The 14,923-nt window shown below is 41.5% G+C and overlaps 1 protein-coding gene across 3 annotated transcripts in view; it reads right to left on the bottom strand.

The window, feature by feature from the left end:
- Positions 1-14,923, bottom strand: part of LOC143934063 (serine/threonine-protein kinase SBK2-like) — a 106,095-nt gene that overhangs the window by 33,871 nt on the left and 57,301 nt on the right. For 2 of the 3 annotated variants that reach the window (XM_077457359.1, XM_077457358.1), the window contains one exon: positions 773-953. In XM_077457359.1, coding sequence (XP_077313485.1) covers positions 773-947 — 175 coding nt within the window. In that variant the 5' untranslated portion in view covers positions 948-953. Of the gene's footprint in view, positions 1-772; positions 954-4,526; positions 4,557-14,923 lie in introns of those variants that run through there. The other variant, XM_077457357.1, reaches the window with a different exon arrangement.

The raw sequence follows: 14,923 nt of genomic DNA, 5'->3' as shown, positions 1-14,923 counted from the left end.
TAAAAGGGAATGCTCCGCTTGTTTGCTTCCTCCCCTCTTCTGGTGCCACATTTGGCACCTTTTGGGAGGGAGCAGGTACCTGTTTTTGACAGGTATCCATCCCACCCTTCCAGGTGACCTCACCGGGGCGACTTTGACCCCCTCCTCTGCCGCCGGACAGTTAGAAAGTGAAGCGTGCTTCACGCATGCACAGTAAGGAACCATCTGTGAACATAAAAGGCTTCACTGACAGTTTCCCTTACCACTAATGGCAGCATTAGCACCTGAGAGCCGATTGGAAAATAGGCTGGGGTGTCGACATTGTGGGATCCCTGGACAGGTAAGGGTCCTAATATTAAAAGTCAGCAGCTAGAGTATTCTTAGCTGATGACTTAATTTTTTGTTGGGGAGGCGAAACTTCGATTGAGGTTCCTGTGTGCCCACCAAGATCTAGTGAGCATTTTGAACAATTTTCAAGTTTTACTACTTTGTATCATTAAGTTTTAAACTCCCAGTGCCTCTTTGATGTATCCCCTTGAACGTTTTTTTTTTTGCTATCTGTGTTTGTCCTGTTGACCTTGTCATTTTTAAGGGATGAAAAATCTAAAAATTTTATAGTTGTCTCCAGAACAAAAGAGGGGGTGAAATCTACCTATGAGGTCACCTGTCGATTGTGCAAGGAATCATACATGAATCATGAATGCCTGGAATTAGGTGGATAAAGGTGGAAAGATGGATAAATCGGCACAGATCAGACTAACCTACTGGAAATAATCAGGTGAATTTTAATTACCTCTTTGACGATGGATAACTAAGGTTACTTGGCCATATTTCCCTTTTCCGAGCTGTTTGATGAATTTATAATGATCTTCGACTTCCATTCTAACCAAGTTTTGACCAGTGATTTCGGTCATCTCTTCCAGCATGCTAGCTGCTGTCAAACCGATATTTGAGTCCATGACTGACATCTTGTCCTAATTGCAAAACAAATTAAAAAATGATTTTAATTTACAAAGTTTAAGAAGTCATAATTAACTGTTCATAAATTCAGAAAGTAGTAGCATCCTAATGTACACAGCACTGAAGATTGGTTATCAATCATTGTGGTATCTCCACATTGCCCACAGAGAGATAAATATTATAAATAGTTTTTTTTCTCCTTTTTTTATAAGTGAGGACATTCCCTCTGTTCTCAGCTGAGTATAGACCTCGGGGGGATAGCAGCACACTATTTCGCTACTGACTTCCTAGTATATGGCTGTGCACTTCCTGTCTTCATTGTGCAGCTTGGCAGCTGCTTGACACTTGGTGGGCACTGATTTTAACAAATGTAAATGAGAAAAATTGGTTTAGTGCTAAAATTGCTAGAGTGCTAAAACTGGTTAAATAAAAGTTGGATTTTAGTGATTATTTGATATTGGCTGTGTTTTAGTAACACACTGGATGTGATTTATTTGGGTCTTGCACAGGAACTTGGCACTGTTCCACAAACAGAGAATATTACATGGGATTAACACACTAAGACTAGGGGAAAACTATGTACGTGGGTAGATAACTGGCTGATGAATACAGTTCAAAAGGTTGTAATCAGTGGAACTGATTCAACATGAGCTTAAGTTATTATTGGCCTGTCTCAAGGATAAGTTGCAGGGACTGTCCTGTCCTGTCTTTCAATTGGATGTCAACATAATTTTATTATATAACCTAAGAAAAAAGATGTTTGCATTCATTAAAAAAAAAGTATCCCTCCTTTATTCTTGTGGCTGAGTGCAGGAATATCACCTGAGTTCAGGCAGTTCCAGATTCATCTCCAAAATGTGAACATTAGGCTTTAAAAGCCATCACAAAATGCATCTAAAACAACTTTTATTAAATAATACAGTTTTAACTAGCAGAAAAGGTTCTAAGATTCTTTGTACATGAAAGCAATGATGATAAACTCTCATATTGCTCAACCTTAATTGAACACTTCACAGAACACTTCACAGTATAAGTTTCATAGATACATAGTTAGTCAGAGCACTGTACACACAGTGTTTTTTTAAAGCATGTCAAATTTGCTTCACTGGAGGAAAAAATCCTTCTTAAGTCTAATAAACTTCTGCAATTTTGAAAGTAAATTTCCCATCGGATCCTCCCAGGTAGCTGTGAGACACAGCTTTCTTAACGTCTTTGATCACAAGCCTCCTCTTTAGGGGTGCTACAGGGGTCCTACAGCTTTGCTCCATATTTGGCACCTTTGGTGTTTTAATGGGGCATGTGCTCTTCAGGTAACTCAAGTCTGACACTGAACATTGCTACCACTCTGAGAGTATTGCATTGGTAAGCTAGGCAAATTGAATTTTCAACCTCTTGATACAAAGCTATAAAGATATTATGTCTATCTTGAACTGACATATTATCCCTGGTGTGAATTGAGTGTTCTATCACAAATGTTTGTCAGCAGCATGCCAAGCAAAGACATAAAGATGTTTTTCCAGAAGGTCTTTCAAGGCCTGCAGCTGATCCAAATGCAGATCCAAATCCCCCAACTGCACCTGTTTCAACAGCCCTTCCACTCCAGCGTAAGTGAAGGTGGGCATACATTAGACTGCCATTCAATTCTGGGTTGCACACTTCAGTCCTGCACTGAAAATATTTTAAGATCAGTCAGTAATGGCTCAAGTACCAACCTTATCTTTTCACATGTCTCAAGGAGACTAATCATTCTCCCTGCCTCCCAATTTCAAAGGAATCCAGAATCTGTTCCCAGCCCCTGGGGTTTGCACAGATTGGGAGTCAGGAAGATGTTTTTAGGGAATGCAAGAGAATAAGTGTTATCAGTATATTCTAATCATGGGTGAAATAAACAAGAACCTTTATTAGAGACTACTGCTTCATCAAGCAGGTAACCTAACAAGGTAAGTTAGCATAACATGACCCGGCTATGTCTGACACCTCTCTTGAATGACCTCTGCCTGTTATATCTGCAACTCGCTTATGTTATCGTCCTTGGCTTGGATTTCTGACTAAATATCTGCTTCCTGATTTGGTACCCCACCAACAACTCGTTACTGACTTCTGCCTGTTCCCAACCTTGAACCTGATCCTGACTGACCCTGCACCTGTCTGCCTGACTGCCACTGATCAATGCTTGTGATCAGACTCCATACCACCACTGGAAGGAATCCTGTGTCTCCAAGCTGCAGATCACTACTACAGCTTCCTGGCACGTGTGCCCTTCCACTGAGCTAGAATTCTCTCTCTCTCTCTCTCTCTCTCTCTCTCTCTCTCTCTCTCTCTCTCTCTCTCTACTACCAGGGTTGCATGGACAGTAATTGCATCAGAAGCCACCCTCCTAATCTCGGGCTTCACAGTCAGGTACATGACACTTACAGTTGATCTTTTCCCTGTTACTAAATTACTATGTAATTTTCCACAATGAATCTCTGTATGGTGGACATATCGAATGAGGCAGGTCTTTGTTTCCAATGTCAGAGCCCCCAATGATTTTTGATCTGATGACAAGAGGGGGGATTTTTTTTTTTTTGTAGTAAGAGTGGGGTATTTAGGAAGGAGAGGAAGAGGTTTGAAGAGCACAGATCTATAGAGTCTACAGTATAAAGCAGGAGCAGGACTTGCACTGCAAGTCTTTATGTACAACTTCCTTTTCAGTAAGGAGCAACAGTGAGCAACACAGTAGTGGCATCACCAAATCTCACTCAAATGAGACAGTCAGGGACAGTAATGTCTTCAAGTGCACACTACAGATATACCGCTATTATGCTGTAGGCACAGGAAAAGCTAGACCTAAGAAGTGCACTGTTATTTTTAAGGAGGCATTGAATATTAAAATGTAGAGTTTCCAGAGTACTGTTTAGACACAATTACAATTTTATGAGACTAATCATGTTAGCCTGCTATTGGGTCAACTCCACCCCTCTGACCCCACAGAACAGCCCCCTGCTAAAATAAAAGGACTCCCCTCACCATAATGTTACTTTTTTGTCTTTGCTGTGGGATAACTATTTCTGCTGTTCAAAATTTTTCTGAAGAGATTTGAAGATGCCATACCTTCCCACCTGGGTCAGCCTCTCCAGGTGGAGGGCTCCCTGGTCAGAGGGGAATCCTCCATATCAGGAGTGCCATGGTGCCCAAGCAAGTTAGAGCTGCCTAAATAGTGCACTTGCAGGGTGCCCAAAGTGCCCTTTGTTCAGTCAGACCTTATCCTATGGTTTCTCCTTGGTGGCCAGTTGGGTACCAGTTCCCATGAGCCATCTGCTCCCTGCATTGCTGCTCCTTGTAATGGCACCACCAGTGGCAGGGTGGTGTTTCCTTAGTTACTGGATGCTGGAGGTCTCACTGGCATTAGAAAAGATCCCATCCTTGGTGGGGTTGGCTTCTCCTTCTTAAATGAGTTTGTGCACTGGGGAGTGGAGGCTGCTACAGGACAGGTGTTTTTCTTGTACTTGGCCACAGGTAAGATCAGTCTGCGGGAGCTGGGCAAGTGAAATTTTAATCTTATGACAAGATTTAATTTTCAATCACATTGAACCTGTATATAGTACCACTATTCTATGCATAAAGCATCTATTCCACACTTTGCAGTCTTCACGTCTAACTCTTAAAACACCAAGCCTGAGAAAAAAAAAGAAAAAAAAATCGAATGAAAACAAACATTGTTTAAACCTCTGTGCATTTGCTAATAGTTTCTTAGATAAATCATAGCACCATGCAAGTACCCTAACAACATTCGGTAGTATATGTATATATATATATATATCTGAATAGTTATTAAAACTCAGGAAATAATTTAAAAACATGGTCTGGTATAACAATTTTGAGATGGTATAATAGTTTTATTTTCTAAAATTAAGTTGGACTTTTTTTTAGATAATGTTGTGTTTTTGTGCACTACTGATAATTTCACTGTATTGCTATGAGACTTGTGCACAACAGAATATTTTTTTAGTTTAATTTTCATTTGTAAAATACATCATTTAGTTCTGTTATATTCGTTATGTTACGTTAATTCGTTTTTGGATAATTAATTATTGCGTAGAGTGTCTCTATTCGTTATACTGAATCTCTAATCATGTCAAATTCATTCGTTATATCTGCTATAATTTCTTTTGAATTAGTTGAAATTTGATATTTATGTGTGTATATTGATTCGTGATAATGATTCGTAGTTTGAAAAGTCGTTTGTTTATTGAATCTATTAACACACACAATGACAAATATCTCTTCTCCTCTGCTCAAATACAATACAACACCCTTCTCACTCAGTTCTCAGAAATGCACTTTGCCAGTAATCCAACCTCCAGCGCAAAATTAATCAGCTGATTGGACTGTAAGATTTACTTTGAGCTGAAATTTTGTTTCAAATTCATTTGTTATATCTGCTATAATTTAATTCGTTATTCTTTTATTCGGACATTTAGATGCATCCGAATATCTGAAAGATGCAAAATTCTTCCGAATTTCGATTTGTTATGAAACAAATTGCACATGTCTAATTGCTATTAAAAATCTTGTTTCATTTGCACAACATTCCTGCAATGTACAAAATCAACAGTACCATCTATCAGAAAATGTATTGTTTGGGATATTCTTTTGAAAACCTTTAAGCTCTTAATACACACGAGAAAACAATTAAATATGTTTTTATTGTTCTCTTATTGTTTTCTTGTAACATTTGAAGACTTTGAGGACTCTAAGGAAAGGAAATACACCCTAAAATGTTCAACCGAAAAACCTTAACAAAGTTTATAGGATGCATCTCGTACATTCAGTTCATATCTACCTGCTGCTGCTTACCCACTGCTGTTATTGGCAATTACTGGCTGACAAAAGGACAGTTGGGAATTACTTTGTATTAAAGAGGAACTCCACTGTCTCTGAGCACCACAAATCAAAAATGCTATTTAAAGCGTCATTAAATTCAGACTATGAAAAACTCTCATTACGTGCTATACAACAGAGTGTTCTCAAAGCTACTAATGCATTAATTTTGTGTAGAGTGAAATATACCTGGCTGGTCTTACCTTCAGCTGTCCCTCCCATCTTCTCTGTGTCCCCACTGCAGGCTGAGATTGTGTAGACAAGCGGGTGTTCTCTATGGAGCATGCATATTTTCAGTTCCCTTCCTAAGCTCTTTATTTTCTTCCTTATACTTCCTTCCTTATACTTTCTTCCTATACTTCCTTATAGAGTAGTATACTCTGTACAGCCCACATGACTGTAGGGTCACACATGTGGGCATATGTACAGCGATACATGACAATCCCCTCCCTCCCTTCTCCTCCATGTCCTCCTCTTGCTAAACACTATGGGGGCAGGATATAATAAAGCTGATACACTACATTCAATAAGAAACTCCCAAAAACACTTTGTTTTAATACAATTTAAATCAGTACTAAATATATTAAATGTAATTGCCAATACCTTTAAAAAAAAAGGAAAAAACGACAAAAAAGAGCCTTGGATGCAGATGCTGTCTGAACAAAATGAAAGCTAGTGTAAATCATCTTTGACTCTGTCTACACCAGATGAATGTACAAAAAAATACACATTTCATGTTCAATAAAGATTTATATGGGGCAGTTAAACAGCTATTTGATATTTATATTTGTAGCGGGTGTCTTGTTTCTCCCCGGACCCCGCCAAGCTGCCCGTCACGAGTACACAAGCTTTTCACAGAGGGAGAGCTCCCTGTTAGTTTCCCCCTCCCTTTTTTTCTTCACTTGCTACATGTTAACACAGGCATCTGCCCACTCTCTGCCTTCCTCTCATGTGCTACTTTTGGCAGGAGAGGAGCCAATTAAAGGCACAGTTATAGCAGCCAATTAGAGGGACTGTACTAAGCTGTAGGAAGCAGCTGCAAAGGACTCTGGAATATGACGTCTCAGCACAGAGCAGCCTCACTAACTTTTAAAGAGGCAGGGCTACAAATCCCAGCATGCTCTGCTGGCAGAAAAGGAAATAATCAATTTTGATTCCCTGAGGAGAATTCAGTCAGCACGAGACGGAAGAAGAGATTAGACCTGAGGGATAGATGCTATCTCTCAGGTGATTTCACCAGACAATTTGGGCCTCCACTGCCAGTCAGGCCATCCAGTCTGAGAGAGGGGGATCCCAGGTGCACCGACGGTGAAGCATTCCAGTGTAAGGGGACCAGTTGGGTCACCAGGAGAGCCTGCTGTTCCAGGATGTTTCGCTTGGGCTTTGACCGCAGGATTTGGTGAGAGGGCTTTTGCCCATTTGCAGGAAACAGGGACACTGCACCACAGAAGGCGTTAAATGAACACTGTGTACAGACATCATTGCTGGTAGTCATCTTGCTGACACTTGTAATGCCACAGGGATAAAGGATAAGGCCATCCATTTCTGGGGACACTGTATACAGACATCATTGTCCTTTCACCTTGCTAAGAAAGATCCTGCCATCTTCACTTGATAATCTGGGCCAGTTGTGTTGTTTTTTTCCTGCTCTTCAGGAGTTTAAGTGCACACAGTTTTATCTTTCCTTCAAAAGGACTGAAGCTACTAGTGCCATACGGATCCTCACACACATATTTAGGGCTCCGTATATGCAGTGGGTGTGTCTATGAGGTTAAGCATTTGCTTGTTGATTTGAATAAAGTGTTTAAAGTTGGGCCTGTGGTGTCAGGAGACAGGAGAGAGAGGCCTGACACAAATAGGGTATATAATTAATAAATTGTTTTATATGGTAATGCACTATTGGAGACTTGTCTACGTTACATGTGGGACAGGATCCTTTATTGAAGAGTGGCGGTGCTGATCACGGGAGGATAGTTTACTGATTCCTATTGGATTTGGATACAAGGCTTATGTTGTATGTCTATGAGGTGAAGGTTCTGTGAGCACTGAGGTGTTGGTGACAGCGTCTAGACTCTCTGGGAATCACTAATAGACAATGTCACACAATTTGCATTGCATTGGAACACTGGATTTGCTACATTTATTGGACTTTATTCACTATTCACTGTTTATTAATTTATTCACCACTTATTGTTTATATCATCATATATTGATTATGTTGCTTTATTAAAGAATTTGCGCAAGATCGCTGGCCCTGACAGCTCTTAAAGGGAACAACGTACCCATACAGGGTTTTGCCCAGAAGAGAAATTCTGCCAACATATATCAGCATGAGCCAGTCGGCAAGTGGTTAATTATCAGCAAATTTACTACATATAAATAACAATGGTGTTGCACTGTGAACTCAGGCAATAGCCATTTTTATTTCATGGTCACAGTGAAGGGAATATCACAGAGTTTTAGCTTTTGGATTGTTTTGAACGTTCCTGTCACTGAAGTAGCAGCATTCATTCATGTTTTGGAACTGTCATTTATTCACTACCTGAGTCCTGTGGTGGCTCATTGGATGTTTGTTTGACTCACATTCATACTAATGTTTCTCAGTACCATTTTGTGCTAATTGTTTTTTCCTTTCTGTGTTGAACATTATTGACACTTTGCACTTTAGCACTTGTATTTGCATTATATACCCTTTTACATAGGTCATCCGATTTATATTTTATATTTGCACTTTGTATCATAATAACTTTGCTATTTACACTAGAATTCTCTTGCATTTTGCATTTTTTTATTCTAGTTTATTACTATAACCTATTTTTGAGTTCACAGTGCAGCACCATTATTATTTATGTAACCCATTTATCTGTCAAGGATCAGCTAACTAGGTACCTGCTGCGGTGGGCAGAGTAGTTTAGTCACCTGCTGACAGCGTGGGAGTCTAACCAATATAGTCAATTTACTACATAAATTATGTCTCCACACAAAAGGCAACTTTTCTTGATGCGTTTCACCACTCCCACCTTGCTTGTGAGAAAGAAAAGCTGCTATTGTACTGTGGCTGTTTTATCTTTTTTTGACTTTCAATGTGGTCACATGATCCAGAGCCTGTCTCTCCAGTTCATAATCGTGACTAGAGGCTAAGAGGTGTCTAGGAAAGTTTAGTCACTGTGGTGGGAGAGACACAGAAACCTTGGCTGTCCATGAATGCATAGGCGTTAAATCCCACCATCTTATCCACTTCGTATATGCATTGCAGGGGCAGCAAGAGGTTAAAACGGTTTTAAAGGCATATTTTTTATTAAAATAATAAAAAATGTATATTCACTTTCTGTGTGCAACCTCCACTTCTGGGGTGCTCCAATGGGGATCTTGGTTCCTCCTGTTCTGTGTCTGCCCCCATAGCAATCGTTTGTCAAACCAGCAGCTGATCGGCATCAGTGCTGGCTGTTAATGGCTGTAAGCACTGACTGGTATGTACTGGTGGCGGCAGTCCCCCTGTCAGAGCACAATAGCACAGTGGGGAGATTGCTACTCCAAAAAATTCATAGTTAGTAAAGCATGCTCCTTTTTTTTTGTTCAGCCCGATGGATTGAACTAAGAAAACTGCCTGTGTGTACCAGGCTTAAGTCTGTGTGGAAGACACAGCTCTTTTTCTTTTGGTAATATGGATGTATGGCTAAAGCTTTAGATGTTGGACACTGAAAACAGAACTCCGGGGCAGATTAAATAACCCTGATTCATATAGCAACCCCTTATATTAATCTAAATCTTCAATGATTATTTTCAAATACAACAGCTTTCTTTGACTAACCCTCCTTGAAGTTGTGCTTTACAAGTCTTACTGGCTGCATCTTCCCGTTCTGAAGACTGATCACCATGGTGTTCTCTTCTTGAGTCGGGCAACTAGAATGCCCATGGATAGTTTTTGCAGGGCGGTGCCTGGAGAAGCTGGACCTGGTTGGCTGTTTTCCTATTGAGCCTTTCTCTGTCTTCCGCAGGCACTCATTCATTATTCACCCTCCTGGCTTTGATCAATACTTTGATCAGCTTGAATCCATTAGATGCTGTGATACTGTTAAAACCCTGATTAAGGGGTAGTGTTTGGCCCTGAAACACGTTGGCTGCCCTGTTGTTATTTTTAGCTTGTGTTCATTTGATGCTCTCTTTTGCTCTACTCTACATAGACTCAGCCTATACAAATTTCAGCCCAAGCATTTTGCCAGCATCTATCATTGCTGCTACTAGAGGTTTAAAGAATCATGGGGCACATAGTTTTGTTAGTTGCACCTAATATCTGTGGAATGTGACATAGCACACCTTACATATTTTCCCTGGTGGCCTGAGGTAGCTACTCTTCTAAGGGAGAAGAGATAAAGTCACTAAAGCTAAAGTTTTTTTTGACACTGCTGTAAGTTATTGAGTGAGACAAAGAAATGTAGGACAAATCTCCATAATCCCTGGGGATGCCAGATAGATTTAGACCTGGGAATTATTCTAATATTGATCACTGTTTTAAAGCTATACTTTCTCATACCTCCCAACTTTTTGAAATGGAAATGAGGGACACCTATAAGCAAAAGTATGTAGGTGTAGGACATACCCCCTGCTGTGCCCCCTTAAAAGAGAATTACACACACACAAAAAAATAGTTAAACCCACAAGTGCTTCTTTTACCACTACTATTCCTTTATACTTGTTTTTGGAATTTACAAATGCAACAACTTAGAAATTAGACAAAAGGTTTAGCAGTGTGAAACACTTTTTGAAAGATAAATAGTGCATTTCATATACAATGATATAGATCGGACCAATCTGAGGGAGAAATGAGGAGGAAAGAGGGACAGAGGGACAGAGGGACTTTCTTCCAAATCAGGGGCAGTCCCTCGAAATCAGGGGCAGTTGGGAGTTATGCTTTCTTATGAAAGGCGTATAGGATCAAGCCTTACTTGGAGCATTATCAAATGTGACAGAACATCCAGCACCCAGCTTGTGTGCATCCGTCAAGATATAGCTTTCTTCAGTCTGGAACCTGGAACCAGATATTATAGCTGAGCACCCAAGATCTAGACTACACTATCTTAGATGCAAACTGGAACTTACTTTATTGAAAATTCACACAGAATATATAGCATACAAAATCAGGTAGAGCCTGATCACATCACCCTAACAATGCAAGCTGTAAACAGGAATATAAATAACATAAGGAACAGCCAAAATAAACAATAAAAATTAAGCTAATTAGCTAAAAGTTAGCTATTGAAAAATTAGTCACTTAAACAAGCCTAGGTGCCCAGATTGTCCATCCCACAATGGTTTGATAACAAGGTAAAGTGGACACAATATTAATCACATCTCCAAGAGATGAGCAGACAGAGAGAAGCGATAGGTGACTCACTCAACAATAAACACATAACATAAACAGTGATCCCACCCCACCTCAGATTGTCCGGGGCCAATCTACAACAGTCTATGAGACAAACTCATACAATGTTCCAGCAGCCTGAAAAGGTGGACTTAATTTATCTTATAGATTTATTGAGGGATATTGTTGATAAATATTTCTGTCCCAAGTGGAGGAGCTTTACAGACCCAATCTGCAGGTCCACCATATTCCCTCTGACCATTAACCTGTATAAGATTAATATTACACCTTTCCATCCACTCCGGAAGGGAAACTTTATCGTCCTTATTCAGGGACTTAATCCAAGCCTTACTCTCAGTGTTCATCACATGGTGATCACATCATTATGATCTGGTCTCTCTCCATGGGATCAGAAGCCGAACTGAGCTCTTCACCGTGATCTAACTGGAAGAAGCAGCCAAAATCCCTGGTCTGCTCCATAGGTCATAACCAGTGGGTAGGAGGATTGCCCCCTCCAAAAGCCACTATACCGGTTCAGTTTGTCATATTTCTCCCCCATCAAAAGTAGACTAATAAGGTCCCAGACATTCAGCAGATCTGGACATGCATTAGTCAGGCAGAGTGGTCCATATGATTTTCATTCTTGGCCGCAGGGAATAGTTGTCATTGGTAGATGTGGGGCAGGGGTTGTGAACTCTCTGTATAGCTACCACCTGGGATGTCTCTACCATTCCAGGGCATGGTCTGCTGTTGGGGATAGGGCCAACTGCCCTGGCTCCCTGGAGCTGTGGAGACACTCTAGGTGTTAGGCAGAGGCCAGTGGCCAGTAGACTAGGGGCTTCACTACATCAGCCTGTTGCTGGGCAGAGGGGCCACCTGCTCCGGTGCCAGGCAGATGTTGGTAGCACTCTGCCCTGATGCCAGTGCTTCTGCTGCGGACCCAGCATCATCCTCCCTAGCTAACTGTTGTGGAGGGAGGCTGGTTTCCTCTACTTCCAGACTGTGCATCTGCTGCTGAGGAGGGAGGAAGACCACCTCCTCTCCCTGGTCCTTGGCATGCAGTTGGGAAGGGGGAATGGCTTCCTCCCCTCCCTTTATCTCAGACTGTTGCTGTAGAGTGAGGATGGTTTCCTCCCCTCCCTGTATTTATGACTTCTGCAGGGGAGGGAGAATGACCACCTCCTTTCCCTGGTCCTTGATCTGCTATTGGGGAGATGGGCCAGCTGCTCCATCTCCCATAACATCATCTGGCTGCTGGACAGACACATTCCTCTATTCAAGCTCATCCAGAAACAGGTTCTTCAAGGTGAGACAACACATGCTGCATCCACCATAAGAGCTCCGCTTCCATAGTTGGTGGTGAACAAAACACACTGTCATTCTGCCCTATTGTGGACACTTCAGCCGGGTTTTCAGAGCTGTCGGCTGGTACTTCCAGGTAGTCCCAAGCAGGGGAGCCAAGTCCAGCTGCTGAGCAGAGTGGAGCAGTCATCTGTAGGCAATCTCCAACTCCCATTCCTGAATGGCTAGAAGCTTCAAATCTTCCTGCCCAGTGCACATCCGAGATGTTCAGCATCTGGTCTTTGTACTCCATGATTTCCTCCAAACACTGCTCCAGATCACTCCCAAAGTCAGGCTCCTGTGAAAGCCTCCTATACAACAGCCCCAGGAACCCATAACCAAAGTCTTCCATCGGGCTGTCATCCTCTGTCCAAGGGCACACTTGGGCTAAATGCCACCTGAGGGCTCTGTAACTCTCATCCAACCGCATCTCTGCCCAGACCAGCCAGCGTAACTCAACTGTCCACTTCTTGTGCAGTCGTTCCCCCAATAACAGCACCTGCACTTCGTACTGTGGCCAGTATCTTTTCTGGATAGAGGAGATAATGTTATACTGGCAGCACTGCTCTCGGTTCAGCTCTTCCTTCCAGAGTTACCGGCAGACAGATTCATACCATCCCAGCAGGACCTGCGTTGGCACTGGTCCTTTGTGCTGCATCTGCATCTCTCGCAGCCTTCTTATAAATGACTCTTTCATGGCATGGCAGCTGGCATCTGTACTTCTCTTCTGCTAACCAGACCTCAGATCCTGGTGGTGGTTTGGATGTCCCAGACTGCAGATAGCATCCCACCGCAGCTACCAAATGTGACCAAATGTGACCATCTTGGGTGCCTCTGTGAAGATATGCTTCCTTCAGTCTGGAACCAGGTATTATAGCTGAGCACCTAAGGTCTAGACCAGTGTTTCTTAACCTTTTTCCAGTTGGGGCACCCTTGAAAAGTGTTTTCAGTCTCGGAGGCACCCCAGTCTAAGGCTTGGTTCACATTACTGCGATTCACGGAATGCGTACAAAATCATGCGCATTCCTGACATGCATGCAAACACACTGCTCTTTACCAGACACGCAGGGATATCATTAATTCCTAATGGTACCCTGCGCGTATGTTTGCATTGGCAAACGTGGTGCATTTTCGGTGCAGTTCAATTAGAGAAAAAGAAAAAGAAGGAAATGCTTTCCTTGTGTTTCTGCAGGGCAGCCCACTGAAATTAATTTGCTGCCCTATCATCACGCAGCTGCACAGATGTGAACCAAGGGCTTGTTCACATGTGAGGTTAAGGGGCAGTAAAACCACATGATTTAACTGCATTTTTACCACCCCCATCTTCCCCTGGGGGTGGTAGCTGGGGGTGTACACATGCTGTGGCTGCATCTGGAAGTAGACCCCCAGGTGAATGGGGCTGTGCTGCAACTATCCCACAACTGATGATGCATGTAGGGTATTAAAGAGGAGGTGAGGAGGCAACATATCAACTCTTCAATGCCTGTCAAACGCCTCTAAAAAGCGATCTGAACATGAAACACACACACATATAAAACACACATATATAAACAAACACATACATGCACACAAACACACACACACACATACAAATACATGCACATACACATTCATACATACCCATACACACACACATACATACATACATACACACACATGCAGACATATATAAACATACATATAAACACACCCATACCCACATACATACACACCCATATACTGTACATACACAAACATACATATAAATACACATACACACATATACATGCACACACCCACATACATGCAGACACAAATATAAACACAAATACATGCACGTGCACACACACACACACACACACACACAAACACACACACACATATAAATACATGCACACACATACAGTGCCTTGAAAATGTATTGAAAATGTATTCATACCCCTCAAAATGTTCCACATTTTGCCATGTTACAAATAAAAACATAAATGTATTTTATTGGGATTCTATGTGATAGATCAACACAAAGTGGCATATAATTGTGAAGTGAAAGGAAAATGATAAGTGGTTTTCAAAATCTTTTACAAATTAATATGTGAAAAGCGTGGCGTGCATTCAGCCCCCTTTACTTTGATACCCCTAACTAAAATCTAGTGAAACCAATTGCCTTCAGAAGTCATCTAATTAGTAAATAGAGTCCCCCTGTGGGTAATTTAATCTCAGTATAAATACAGCTGTTCTGCGAAACCCTCAGGAGATTTGTTAGAGAACCTTAGTGAACAATCAGCATTATGAAGGCCAGGGAACACACCAGACATGTCAGGGATACAATTGTGGAGACTTTTAAAGCAGGGTTAGGTTATAAAAAATATATCCCAAGCTTTGAACATGTCATAGAGCACTGTTCAGTCCATCATCCAAAAATGGAAAGAGTATGGCACA

This window comes from Lithobates pipiens, unplaced genomic scaffold, assembly GCF_037356315.1.
Source record: "Lithobates pipiens isolate NorthernLeopardFrog02 unplaced genomic scaffold, aLitPip1_a1.2 Scaffold_27, whole genome shotgun sequence".
Classification (NCBI taxonomy): Eukaryota; Metazoa; Chordata; class Amphibia; order Anura; family Ranidae; genus Lithobates; species Lithobates pipiens.
Note: the sequence above shows the minus strand (reverse complement) of the source record. Positions and strands in the feature narration are given on the sequence as shown.